We start from the raw sequence: 12,866 nt of genomic DNA on the forward strand, positions 1-12,866 counted from the left end.
CAGCATTAATGCTGGAGGTGTGGAGACATGGTCCATTTTGGATGTAGAAGATGGCCTGGGCTTAACCTTGCTGCTACCATATTGAAGCAGTAAAGAAGGCTTGGCAACTTGGTGGAGATACTTGACTAGCTTGCTTTTGTTGAACCCTCTTCTTTTAGGGTTAATGGCCTCCATTTTGGATGTTCAACACAAGCTATATAATGAGTGTGAATTCAAATGGGCAGGCCAACTATATATATATATATAGAAGATTGTATAGAATTTTATTACATGGACGAGCTACTAAAGAAAAAAAAATTACATTTTTTGAGTTGCGACTAACTTGATATGCATTGTTGACCTACTATCTCATAAAAAGCGGATTTGATTACGAGGCTCATGTATATTTGTCTATTTCTCTATTATAAATTTATTTATTAATCTTTTAGGGTAATGGGTGCACTTAGTTAATTAAAATTCGAGTCTCTCTATTTGTTTATTTCCACTTCATTGAATCAAAACCAAGCTTAATTAATTTTTTAGTTAATGGTGGTGGGCAAAGATTTGAGATTATTGAGTGATGCAAAGCAAGTTGTGTGTGAACTAGGGGCATAAGAGCCCTCATAGGAATCAATCAAAAATGGCTTAGGATAGATATGAAACCTCTAGGTATGGCTCACGGACCCCCTCCCAAGTATCTAGAGCTGTCCTCTTTTTATTCAAAAATTGTGCATGGGACCTATATATGGGTTGGATATATTCTAGCCTATTATATAAATTAAGCTTAAACTATCTTAATATGTGGATTATATTTGGAGAGTTAGGTGTGGATACCCTCATAGCCAGCTAGAAAGACATGTGCTTTTTTTCCCTTTTTCATTGAATAAAAAGATTTGATTTTGGATAGGGGAATGGAGAGTTCTAAAGGAGAGATCAATCAAGGTTAGTGATTTCTCTTTTTAGATTAATTTACTTTATTAGTGTACTTGTAATAAGAATATATTTTTCTTTTCTAAAGTAGCACTAATGAGATCTCCTTTAATCGGTTCTCTTTCGGTGTGATTCTAAGTAAAACATCAAATGTTGATGATATTATTCATCATCAAATTTTTTAGGTCAAATTAGTACTAATTTATTAAGAACATATTTAATAAGTTTAAAGAAGGTTGATGATCAATCAAAGTGTTCCATTGTTTCCCCGTTACCTAGCAACTTAAATTTTGCGCTCGAATTAGTAGCTTAACAGGTACAAGATCTAAAATTAACATTAACAACTTCACAACAAAACATACAATTGCCATATTCCTTACCCTATTTACAAAACTATTAATTTTCAGGCAGTTCCAACAATTTGACATTGAACAAAAGTTGGACCTTGACCTCCACCTTGGACTCCCCTTGGAAGTGGGTGAAGCCCATCAACCCAAAAAGGCAAAAGTTATACTCAGCTGGTTTAATAATCAATTATAGAAATGAAAATAATTTTCTAAATACATTCTAATTTAAAAATGAAGTGCAGTTTATGTATTTAACCATTTTTAATTATTAAAATTATTTTATTTTTTCAAGGATAAAAATTAGTTTTGTAATTTTTTTCTACAAGTAGTTCAAATATATATATATATATATATATGTTTTAAAACAATTCTAAAAAAAAAGAACATATTTTTATGTCATTTTTATATTTTTTTCATGATGAAAATAAAAGATTATTTAAGCTACTATCACAAGAATATTGAGGGGAAAAAGGAAAAAGAAAAATTTTAGCATAGACAAACTCTTCTATTTAAACTTTGACAAACTTTTTAAATAATCCCTTGAAATAATACGAGTTGCAAAATATGACTTGACTTTTACATATTTGTCATTAATTTAATTTGAGCTGAAATGACATGTGAACTTTTTGAAAAAAAAATTATTTTATTATTCTTTTTGTTAATATGGGCATATTATCTTTGTCATTTCTTATTTCTCTTCGTACCATTTGCTTTTCATAGAGTTTTGTTACAATGGTTGGAAATGACTTTTTTTTGTTTACCATTTACTTTTATCTTTTATTTCTTTTTTAATTATTAAAAATCATATTTCAAAATTATGATTTTAATACAAGTTTGAAAACCACATCTTGAAATTATAATTTGAATTCATATTTCATTATTAGTCAAATCATAGAAATAGACAAAAAAAAATGCAAGATTTTTAACGTTTGACAATCAATATGATCGGTCCATGAAGGGCACCAACACTCAATAATTTATTAATCAAAAGGAATGAAAGGTTACATGTATATGAGGGCAAATTCATCATTCATCACATAAAAAATACGTCTCAATTATGAGAGTACTCTCTCAAAAACAAAATCTTAAAATATAAATAGGTTAAATATAGAATAGGAGCAAATTCATCATTCATCGTATATAAAAATTATTCGAGGCTACGCCTTCAACTTCATGACTTGACTGGACAATTCAATCCCCACGAGCTTAGTAGGGAGTTTGACTTTCGACATCTCAAACGAAGAACAATAAAACTAATTCATACTTCACGATGAACATTAATCACTAAATTTTGAAATTACAGTTTTTAATGTTTATAAAAATTATATTTTCAAATAAGACTTGAAAATAATATTAAAAAAATAAAAAGAAATTACTTTAAATAATAGTTTTGCAAAATACATATAATTTACATTTTGTTTGATTAAAAAAGCCAATTTCATAGACACTTGAATAATTTTCAGGTGTCAAAACATTGAACTAAACTACTCTTCTTGTATAGTTGGGTGCATTGATACTGATTCAATAATTGTACTTGGCCACGGAATTATTGCTGATACTTTCAGTTTCAGTTCATCACAGCCCTAGCAGTCTTTGCAGCTTTGGCAGCCATAATGGTGGTCTTTTATTTCTTTTTTCTTATTCTTTTTTTTTTCCTTTTCCTTTTTTCAACAACACTTTAACTAAAAGCAGTTTTATAGTAATATGATGAAAATCGTTTCAAATAGTAAAACTTGACCAAAGTGCTTCTAAGAAAGTATTTTTAACCTTCCCAAAATTGAACTCCCAAACAAGGCCCAAATGCTGTCACCCCATTGATACACTACAATAACTCCAGCAAGAGTAACAGCAAGCCATGTGCCCTTGGTCCCACTAAGAAGTGGTGATCACTTAAGCCATTAAGGATGACAAAAAAAATCCATCGGTTTAAATTCTCGAGGAGGTCTATCCCAATGGATAGACATGAAAGGATAATCAGGATCAAAATCGCAGACGAGGAAAATTAAATAAATCAGAACTGGGAATGAGACGGGAAAGGGATTGTATTTCTCATCACTAAACTTAAATTTAGAGGATTTGAGCTCAATATGCATATCATGCTCCTTAATACTATTTACATCTCTAAAGTGAATCATCCGATTTTCCAACCTTCCCAAAAACTACACATTAAACTCCTTTGAGAAAATCTTTGAACATCCAAGCTGACTTTATGAAATTGCTGGATTTTCTGAGATCCAAAGCTTAAAACTATACTCTTAATTTTCGGGTTTTCCAGTTGCATTTGCAGGAAGCTGGGAACTGGCTTGCCTGACCTTCATGGTCTGCAGGAGGGGTCTAAGGAAGGAATAAGTCTAAACTGGTTTAGACTTCATTGTCCTTGACAACGATTCAGTTTTAAGTTGTTCTAAAACTGGAAACTTAAGAACTGATCATATTTTCAGTTGTTTGATCCTAATGCTAAAACCTTTTGAAGGAAATAAGGAGGCAAGTAGCTAATTGTGATACTACAGAGGGGAGACAGTATAACTTTAGCTCTCTCTACTTTAACCGAAGCAGTGTACAACATGCCATGCAACCCAGAAAACAGTTGAGTAAAGCTACCAAGATTGAAAGAATCTCATTGTTTTCAGTAAGAAAAGGCAGGGGCCAGGAATTTGTGAGAAAGCAAAAGTGGATGGATGGAGGATTTGCAGGGAGTGGATTCCTCTACATGTGGAGTTTTCTTTTCAAAAGAAGAGGAGGTACATTTCTATGAAAGCATCCATAAATTTGAAGATAGGGAAGAAAAGAGATCCAGAAAGGGAATCCATATATATATATATAAGTAGAACCTGCTCCCCAATTCATTGTCAACTGAGAAATTCCACAGTTCAGGAGGGATAAATTCTGAGAGAGAGAGTACATTACTTAAAACTATATCACAGAAATCCCACTGTTTAGCAAGGGAATAGATTTATTCCTCATGGGGCAAAAAAATTCCAACCCATTTGACAATGGAAGAGAACTCTTAGTGGCATAAACTACTCCCAAGAGAACGAGAGCGTTTGATGAGGACTGTTGGTAGACGAGCCATCAGGTCCAAGCTGAAAAATTGCAGGGCAATGGAGGTTGGCATTGCTGCTACCATCAGAGACCAAAACAGAACCGACTGACCCACCCATTCCTTGGGAGGAAGCATACTGGCTTAGACCAGTATAGTGCAGGCTGGGGATCAAGGATTGAGCTGGGGGGATTGGGTTTTGCTGCACCATCCTGCTCAAACCAATCTCCTGAGTCTCAGGTGGCGGCGATGACAGAAGAGAGAGAGCACGATCAGAACTGATCACTCGATTTAGCCCATCAGAGAACATTTTTTGGCCACCGCTACCATTTCCAGATGCAGAACTGGGATCAAGAAGTGGTTGACAAACAGAAGTTCCAGGGAGTGTGGGATTAGGGCCTTGCAAGAATGGGAACTGCTTTCCTCTATAGCTTCTGGAGAAGGATTCAGGGAATGAGTTTTGTCTGTCCATGAAGTTTAACTGTTGGTGACTATTGTAAAGTACAGCATCATTCTCGGTTTTGATATTCCCAGCCCAAGCAGAGGTCACACCAGCGCTTGCAGGAAATACTTGTGGGTTACTGAATGCCAACAATCGAGTACCTGTGATATGAAAAATTTTGTTTACTTCAATTAAAAACACAGTGCATACCATATTGACTATTGCACAAAATAATGGGTAGTTAAACTGTATTCAAGCTCTTCAGTATGAATGGAAAACACACAACTTGTTTAAATAAAGCATCCAAACCTTGGTGACTGGAGAGAAACCTCCCAGAAGTTATGGACAATGGTTCAGGCTGAGGCTTCCTTCTGCGACGGTTGTGTCCATCAAGACGTTTCCTACAGCTTCTTTTTCCTTCATCAAACTCACCCAAGGAATGAAACCTGTAGAAAGCTGGAAGCTTGATTAAAAGGAAAACCCACTAAAGAAACATTCAATTACCAATGACACAGAAAGAATGTCAATGTAAGAAGGCATGTATAGTAGATTCAGGTGCTGTCCAACCATCATGGATATCTAATCCAAGAGACTCTCTCCAGCTTCAATCCACAATCCTGACCATCCAGTTTAGGTCACAAAAATCCAAGTTTGCCTTTCCTTTCTACAAGGGATATGGACCAAAAATCTAGAGAATGGTCATTATAAAAGCTGCCCTTCTAGTTTAAAAAGACACCCATAAAGTAGAGCCAAACAGAACTGTACTTATGAAGTTCAAAATCTTTCATTAATCATGACTTTATTATTTAGTTTCCAAGAGATGCGTTAGACACCTATACATACTAAGCCCATGAAACAGCAGCTGGATAAGTTTTACTGAACTATAGCTTGAAGATATGTTGGCTTCATTCCAATAATATAAAAATAGGCAAATGGAAAAGCTGTCTTTTCATAGAATAATATTAAACAATGGACATCCACATAAGGTAAAACCTTACAGAACAAACCTTGCAATTTACAAGTATTATCTGTTGGATAAGAAAGAATCTGAAAATTGAAAGTGGCTACCTAATCTACTTGAAGCGTGTTGAACAGATACAGTATAGACACGATGCCAAGACAACACTAAAGAGTGTTTACCAGGTGTTCAAAGCCTCTGAAATGTAGGTTAGGATTTCTTTTAACTTCCTTTCAATGCAAAAACCGATGTATGTTTACCATACTTTAGTAATGACTTTCATTAGCAAGGATCCAACACTACAAGCAAACTAGAAACTAGTTCCTCTTAGTTTGTAGACCAACTTGGACCCTGGTGTTTTACCCCGAAGAAAGAAAACTAATGCGAGAAGGGACATGCAAGACTTGTAACCCTCTTTAGTATCATATTGTAGGAATTCATCATCTAGCAGATACACAGATATTTTTCCAAGAACAAAGAAAATCAAGTCCTGTTTGAAGGGAGACACAAGAATAAGTCACTCTGGAAGTGGATCAAAGAATTTAATACAGAAAACGCTCATGTTTTATTCCCAGTGACATGCTACATATTCCAAATTTTTTGGGCTGCATTGGTAGCTTATTTAAACCAATTTCAAAACCATTCATAAGTACCAGAAATAATCGGCCCAAGAGCCCCAAAATTTCTTTTTTCTAAATCTGACAAGTAGAAATACAGTGGTGTTCTACCTACCTAGCATTTGAAGAGAGAAGTTGATCGCTTACAACTGTAAATCATTTATCAAAGTCAGCTAGGTAAAATGAACAATAAATCAATTATAATCTTACCAAAATAAATAAACAGGTTCATTAAATGCAATTAGAAACACAGTTCCCAGTCTTAAATCCTGTACAGAAGCACAATGAAACGATTTTATTTGCGTGCATATAGGATGCCCATATCAACCTCAAGAGGGAACGCTGGGTGACTTATTAACTGGATGTCGTTTGGTAGAGTAAGGACATTTAGTCATATTAAGCCACTGGTAGAATCCATAAAAAATCTCATGTAACAGCTCTGGAGTACAAACCGCAAGATAAAACTATTCAGAAGCAGTTCCAGTAATGATAATCTAATTTATTGAGTCCAATAGAAGCTCCATCAATAAGTGGAAGCCATTTGAGTAATCCTTGTGATGAGAGAATAAACCATGCAGTGAATATAGATTGTGGAGACAACCACCAAGTAAAAATAGCCTTAGAAACAAATAAAAAGCATGGAAAATTAGATAACATTCAGTGATAAAAATAAATTCAGGAAACAAATTAAAGAAGAAACATCTGCAGGATGAAAGAACTGGAAAGAGAGGAATAGATAAGGGAACAGATTTAGCACCTGCTGCACTGCTGGCAGAACCGTTGTTCATGACCCCCAATTGTAACCTTTGCGGTTTTAGAGTGGAGCTCACAGACTTTATGGCGACGGTGATAATCCCTACATTTACTGAGGTCCGATTTGCACCCATCAACCAAGCATGAAACAACTTGGGTTCCATGACCTGGTGTCCTGGCCCTCTTTGCTGACCCCGACGATGATGACTCCATCATAGAGCTTTTAAAACTGTTCACTGACCCGTCCCCCAAATCACTCAACCTCCCAAGCTTCAAATCCACCAAGCAATCCCCTTTAGTCTCCTGTCCTCCTCCTAAGCTACTGGACGACCCAAGAAAGGGAGCAACGCTGGGTATGCCTTCTTTCTGCAATTCAGCTAAGTCCCAAGAAGGCGTCTTCAGATTATAGCCCATAAAAGGTTTTTCTTTCCCTCTTAATATTCACTTCCTCCTGTCTCAATCAACAACTCCTTATCCACTCATCCACCTTATCAACGATCATACAATCCTTCACAACAAATACCCAACAAGAAAAATCATCAGCATCTATAAATTCTCTTTAGATCAGTTTGTACCAACAGGATTACTCCAGGAAAATGTATGCAGCATTTCTCAATGGACCGCTGGAAAGGAACGGTACCCACTCTTTGTCTACGAAAATTTCGGGGAAATTGACAATTTTGCCTTCACTGTGTAACTAAAAATCTCCACGAAATTCATAGGAAATGCTTGAAGGGAAGGAATAAGGAAAAGGGCTTACTAGTCTTGCAGTAACCGAGTAAAGTACAATTGTCGGCTACTCAAACGCTTAAAACTGTCCCTTTGGCCCAGATGGTAAAAATTTGGGTCGAAAAAACTTGATTTTCTTGCATATGTCCAGGGAAAGCAATGGAAAAGTTAACATCACGGGATCCTGAAAAAACTTTTAGACTAACTCCCTAACAAAAACCGAACTAATTTTCAGATAGAAAAATTCATTAGTTTTAGCAAAAAATTTTAAGTAGTGGGAAACAATTTTCCAAATCATATCAAGCCCTGTGCTAATCTACAGGAAAATCTACCACTCAGGTACCAAGTGGGAACTTCCTGAAGCAACTGTTTTATGCTTATCTCTCCAGGAAATGATCTTCTTATTGAAAAAAGAAAAAAAGGAAAGAAAGAGAAAAAACTAGAAAAATAAAAAGGCAAGTAGGAAAAAAACTGCATAAATAAACTTCAGGCTTAAACGCATATTTTACACCTATGGCTACTGAAGAGAGGCCTAACAAGTTTCGTTTCCCCAGGTTCCATAGCAGTAAAAAATCCTGATGGATGGAGCTTTGAGGAAAAAAATAATATAAAAAAATTCCAGGAAATTTTTCGAGGAACTATTTTCTGTGGAAACAAACAGAAGCCTTGAGGACCTCAACAAACAACCCCAGTTTACAGAAATTTCTGTTATCCAGTTGTGAGCTCAGTATACTTAAATTACAAGTATGCCAATTACTAAATACAGAAATCAGAAATTAAAAAATAAGGCAAGGCCATTAAACCACAAAAAAGGCTAAAATTTACATATGGGTACCTGAAAAACCCCTAGAAATCAACCCCAGAATTGGGAAAGAAGAGAGTCAAAATGCAGAGAGACCTCCAAGAATGCTGGAAAAAGAACCGAAGGCTGAAGCAAGAAGAGAAAGCAAAAGGATGATAATAGCAATAATAATATTATAATAGAGCAAAAACCAGGCAAAGAAGAAATGATACTGTGAAGAGTACTACACTCACAGACAAAAGCAGTAGAAGAAGACTGATTTGGGCTTCCCATCCATTCATTCTCTGACACCCATTCTATTAAAAATCTTTTTAAAAAAAAAATTACAACCCAAATGGATTAGTACTCCCAATAGTGAGAAAAACAGAGAAAGTTAGAGTATTTTCACCTGTTTCTTATGGCAGGACAGAACAGATAAAAAGGAAGAAAGAGAGACAGTATTGAGAACTATGAGATAGAGCAAATGCAGAAGTTGGATAATGTATTCAAAGTGTAGACATGGAAAAATGGCAAAGAGAAAAGGAAAAAAGAGTAAGATATGTGCTTTCAACGCTCTCTCTCTCTCTCTCTCTCTCTCTCTCCTCTCCTCTCCTTTCCTTTTAGGCTTGTAATTATAATTATACAATAACAGCTAGAATGCAAACTATATATCATTAAATATTGATAAAAAATAAAAAATAAATGAGTGGCAAAGAAAAGGACAGGGTGTTGTTGCTTTCAACTTTTCGAGGTATGGAAAGGAAAAGTACAAATGGAGAGGAAAGGAAGAGAGGGGCATTAGCTCTTTGTGTATTAACAAATTCATCAGGTTTCATTGTTTCTCTTTTGTATGTGTGTGTCTGGTTTCTTTCATCTTCTTCATTTTTTTTTATTTTTTTTTTTTTTGTGGATTTGTTTTCATTTTTTTTTTATTTTCTTTTATGGGCTTGATTTTGTGGGGCTGCTACCACCACAACTTCTGTGGGGGGAAATGTCATCCACTGGATTTTGTGTTTGTAAATGTCATTGTTTTTGAAGAAAAGTCAACATAGACCCTTAATATAGATTGGCTGGGGTCTGAGGATAATTTGATATGGACTGATGGTTTGGACATGTGGAGAAATTATGGGTCAGGATTTTTATTTTTTTTGTTTTTTAAACCACTTCTCTTAAAACATAGATCTTGGACAATTTATAAATTTTTCCAAAACAATTTTTGCTTGTTTTTAAAAATGAAATTTTGTTTGGAAAACTTTTGATTTGATTTGAAATTTTTTTATTTTTTTTGGTTTATCTTTAATAAAGAGGTTATGGCATGATTAAAATATTCATAAAGTATTCTTCACGTTTTTAAATAATCTATTTTTAAAATAAACTTTGAAAAATTTTCTTTTAGTCAAATTTTTGCATGCATGTTTTTATTTTTCTATAAGGCAAACTTTTCAAAAATAATTTTGAAAATAGTTCTTATAACATCGGGATTTATGAATAAACTCCTATCTAAAAGTTTTAATACTATACAATGATATATATAAAATTTCGAAGACTATGTTTTATTCATATAAAGTACGTATTAAAAAAATTATTTTCTTATATTTAATTTCTTCATAAAAAATAAATATAATTGAAAAAAATTATATAATGACTTTGAAAAAACATATAAAAATAATTTATTAAATTTAAATATAATTTTTATTTTTCTTTATTTTTTCTTTCCATCTTTTTTTTCTCCTTTTTTTTCTTCCTCAAATCTGAAAGCATTTTTCATATTTTTCATTATAAATATTTTACTGAAAAAGGAAAACAATTCAAAATTTTTAGTGAATATATTTTTAATATTTAAAAAAACTCCTTCCAAACAAGTCATATTTTTTCAACTACCAATTGCAAAACCCATTATTTCTGATTGACCAAACTCCAAAAACCCTAATTAAAGAGGAGGGGTGTATTTCCTATTTTTGTTCAATTATTGGGCAAGCATGGACCATGTGTCCGTACTAGCCAGGGGCTTGCGAAGCAAGAGTCATTCTTTTGCCTTTTATATGCATCGCCAAATTCCATTGGCTTTTTCGTTATTTCGACCCATCAAAGCATTTTCAAAACTGTCCACACTTGCGTGCTCCACACCCCTACCCCAAAATCATATTCCCTATCAAAATATTTTCAATTTCATCAGCATCACGTGATTCATGATCTCAAAGAATCTTATCATTTATATACACAATAAAAAATTTGCAAGATTATATCATTACATTACCTTTCAATTTCAAAGGTAGATATTAGGTTTTTTTTTTTTTTTCCTTAGAAAACAGAAAATAATTTTTCTATTTAGAGAATATTCTAAGCAATGATTGAAAAATATAAAAAATTATTCCAATAACTTGAAAAAACGATTTTTCATATTTGAGTTTTTAAATAAAATTTCATTGCTAAAGATAATATATTATTTTTTATATTTTAATTCTAATAAAAAAACTAAAAACAATTAATTTGGTTTTAAAAATGACTCATCAAAATGATTTTCTAATATTTGTTTAGAAAATATTAGCAAATAGGACTTTTAGATCTTGTTTGATAATTATTTTGAAAAACGGTTTTAAAAAATAGTTTTTAAAAATTGTTCTACCATGTTTGTAAAATAAAAATTTGTTTAAAAATCTAAAATAATTTTAATATTTTAAATGTATTTAAAAAATAATTTTTATATTTAATTTTTTATTTTTAATCATTATTTTTATTTTACATATTTGTATAATTATTTTTTAAAATAATAAAAAAAACAAGTAAAAATAATTTTTTTTAAAATCTAAGAAATTATGTTTTCTATTTTTAAAAACAAAACACATATTTATATTTGTCATAGATTTTTTTTTTTTGTTTTTTTTTCTAAAAACAAAAAATCGTTATCAAAAATAATTATCACACATATCCTTAATTTTTTTTCTATTTTAGGTCTTTATCAATCATAGATTTTAAAATAAGGGAGATGGGTGTATTTAAGTCAAATTAAAAGAAAAATAAAAAGGCAAAATCTCATTTGTTAGTAAATTATTCAATCATTACTTTGACATAAAAAAGTATTCCACTACTTAAATTTTCAATTTCGTTGTCGTTGTACACATGTCCCAACCTCAAAAATTGAATATACTTTTCCAAAAATAAATGAGTAGAAGAGAAGATATCGAATGGGGATGGTTGGTGAACAATTCAACTATTCGTGACGAGGCATAGCTATCCATGCAAAGGAGTAGTCAAGACAATGAGCTCAATACCAATGATTTAATCCAAATATAATTTAATATAAAATTAATGAACATCAATTTTCCAAATCAATTCATTTTAATAACTTCTAAGTGTGTTTGATAACAATCATATTTGATAACGATTCTTAATAGGAGCAAGCTAGACAAGACCCGAGATCAAATATAAAAAGGGGAATTGAATCCTAAACGTAACTCCTCCTAAAAAGTGTCATAATTAATCATTAAGTCAAAATTCATATTATTGATAATTGACAAACTTTAAAAATGTTTTAGAAGTTTCCTTGATTGAAATCTTGTCTCTACCATTGATTTTTTATATCATTTTTATTATTTATAATATTTAAAAAATAAAAAAATTTAAACATAAAAAAGATTAAAAGCATTTTTTAAAACCATTATTAAAATGGGCTTTAAATATAATTTTTTTATAAATTATTTTAGATTTTACATATACATATATTAAATTTTACTTGGATATTTTTTTTTTGTAGTAAATTTTAAATTTTAAAAATGATAAAAAAAAAATTAATACTTTAATTTTGTTAAATAATATTTTCAAATCATTATTTTCCTAATATAAAGTATCTAAAATTTTGTATATTTTATGTAACCAATCAAAAAAAGAAAAATTAAACAGTAAAAAGTTACTGTTTTCTCATTTTAAAAACCAAAAGCAAAAGCAAAAGTTTATTTAAATAGATATTGAGTATATGTTTAGTTATGTTTTTTAAAACTTATTTTTAAAAAACTTAAAAACAATTTTTAAAAAATATGATTAAACATAATCATATTTTTATTTTATTTTTAAAAATTGATAAAAATAATTTTTAGTTTTTTTTATTTCACTTTATTTTTAAAAATTAAATTCCAAAGAACAACGTTCAAATGATTTTAGAAAAATTTAAAATTTCTGTTTTTGAAAACAAAAGAGTGGTTTGAATTCACATGGTGAAACAGGGTTCTTAATTTCTAAATTTATATAAAAAAAAAATCTTAAATAATAATAATAAAACAGAATCAAACTTGA

The 12,866-nt window shown here is 31.6% G+C and overlaps 1 protein-coding gene across 4 annotated transcripts; it reads right to left on the reverse strand.

Moving 5' to 3' along the window:
• Positions 1-4,077: 4,077 nt before the first annotated feature.
• LOC100243827 (squamosa promoter-binding-like protein 16) lies at positions 4,078-9,225 on the reverse strand. Of its 4 annotated transcripts, XM_010657827.3 has the most exons (6): positions 8,986-9,221; positions 8,831-8,904; positions 8,631-8,723; positions 7,071-7,574; positions 5,048-5,184; positions 4,078-4,899 (listed from the first exon to the last, which is right to left on the reverse strand). In XM_010657827.3, the coding sequence occupies exons 4-6, from the start codon at positions 7,478-7,480 to the stop codon at positions 4,277-4,279; spliced, it is 1,170 nt and encodes a 389-aa protein (XP_010656129.1). In that variant the 5' UTR covers positions 7,481-7,574; positions 8,631-8,723; positions 8,831-8,904; positions 8,986-9,221; the 3' UTR covers positions 4,078-4,276. The 4 variants fall into 4 exon arrangements, with proteins under 4 accessions (XP_010656129.1, XP_019077816.1, XP_059591701.1 ...); XM_019222271.2 differs by having other exon boundaries at positions 8,831-9,225; XM_059735718.1 differs by lacking the exons at positions 8,631-8,723; positions 8,831-8,904 and having other exon boundaries at positions 8,986-9,185.
• Positions 9,226-12,866: the final 3,641 nt, after the last annotated feature.

Source organism: Vitis vinifera, chromosome 1 (assembly GCF_030704535.1).
Source record: "Vitis vinifera cultivar Pinot Noir 40024 chromosome 1, ASM3070453v1".
Lineage (NCBI taxonomy): Eukaryota > Viridiplantae > Streptophyta > Magnoliopsida > Vitales > Vitaceae > Vitis > Vitis vinifera.

What these genes read in the sequence shown, in the direction of transcription:
- LOC100243827 (XM_019222271.2), bottom strand. Translation starts at nt 7,480, where the DNA reads ATGGGCTATAATCTGAAGACGCCTTCTTGGGACTTAGCTGAATTGCAG. An exon ending in TTCTGCCAGCAGTGCAGCAG is followed by an intron (nt 5,185 to 7,070) that starts GTGCTAAATCTG and finishes AGCTTTCTACAG; the next exon opens with GTTTCATTCCTTGGGTGAGT. An exon ending in GTTTCTCTCCAGTCACCAAG is followed by an intron (nt 4,900 to 5,047) that starts GTTTGGATGCTT and finishes TTCATATCACAG; the next exon opens with GTACTCGATTGTTGGCATTC.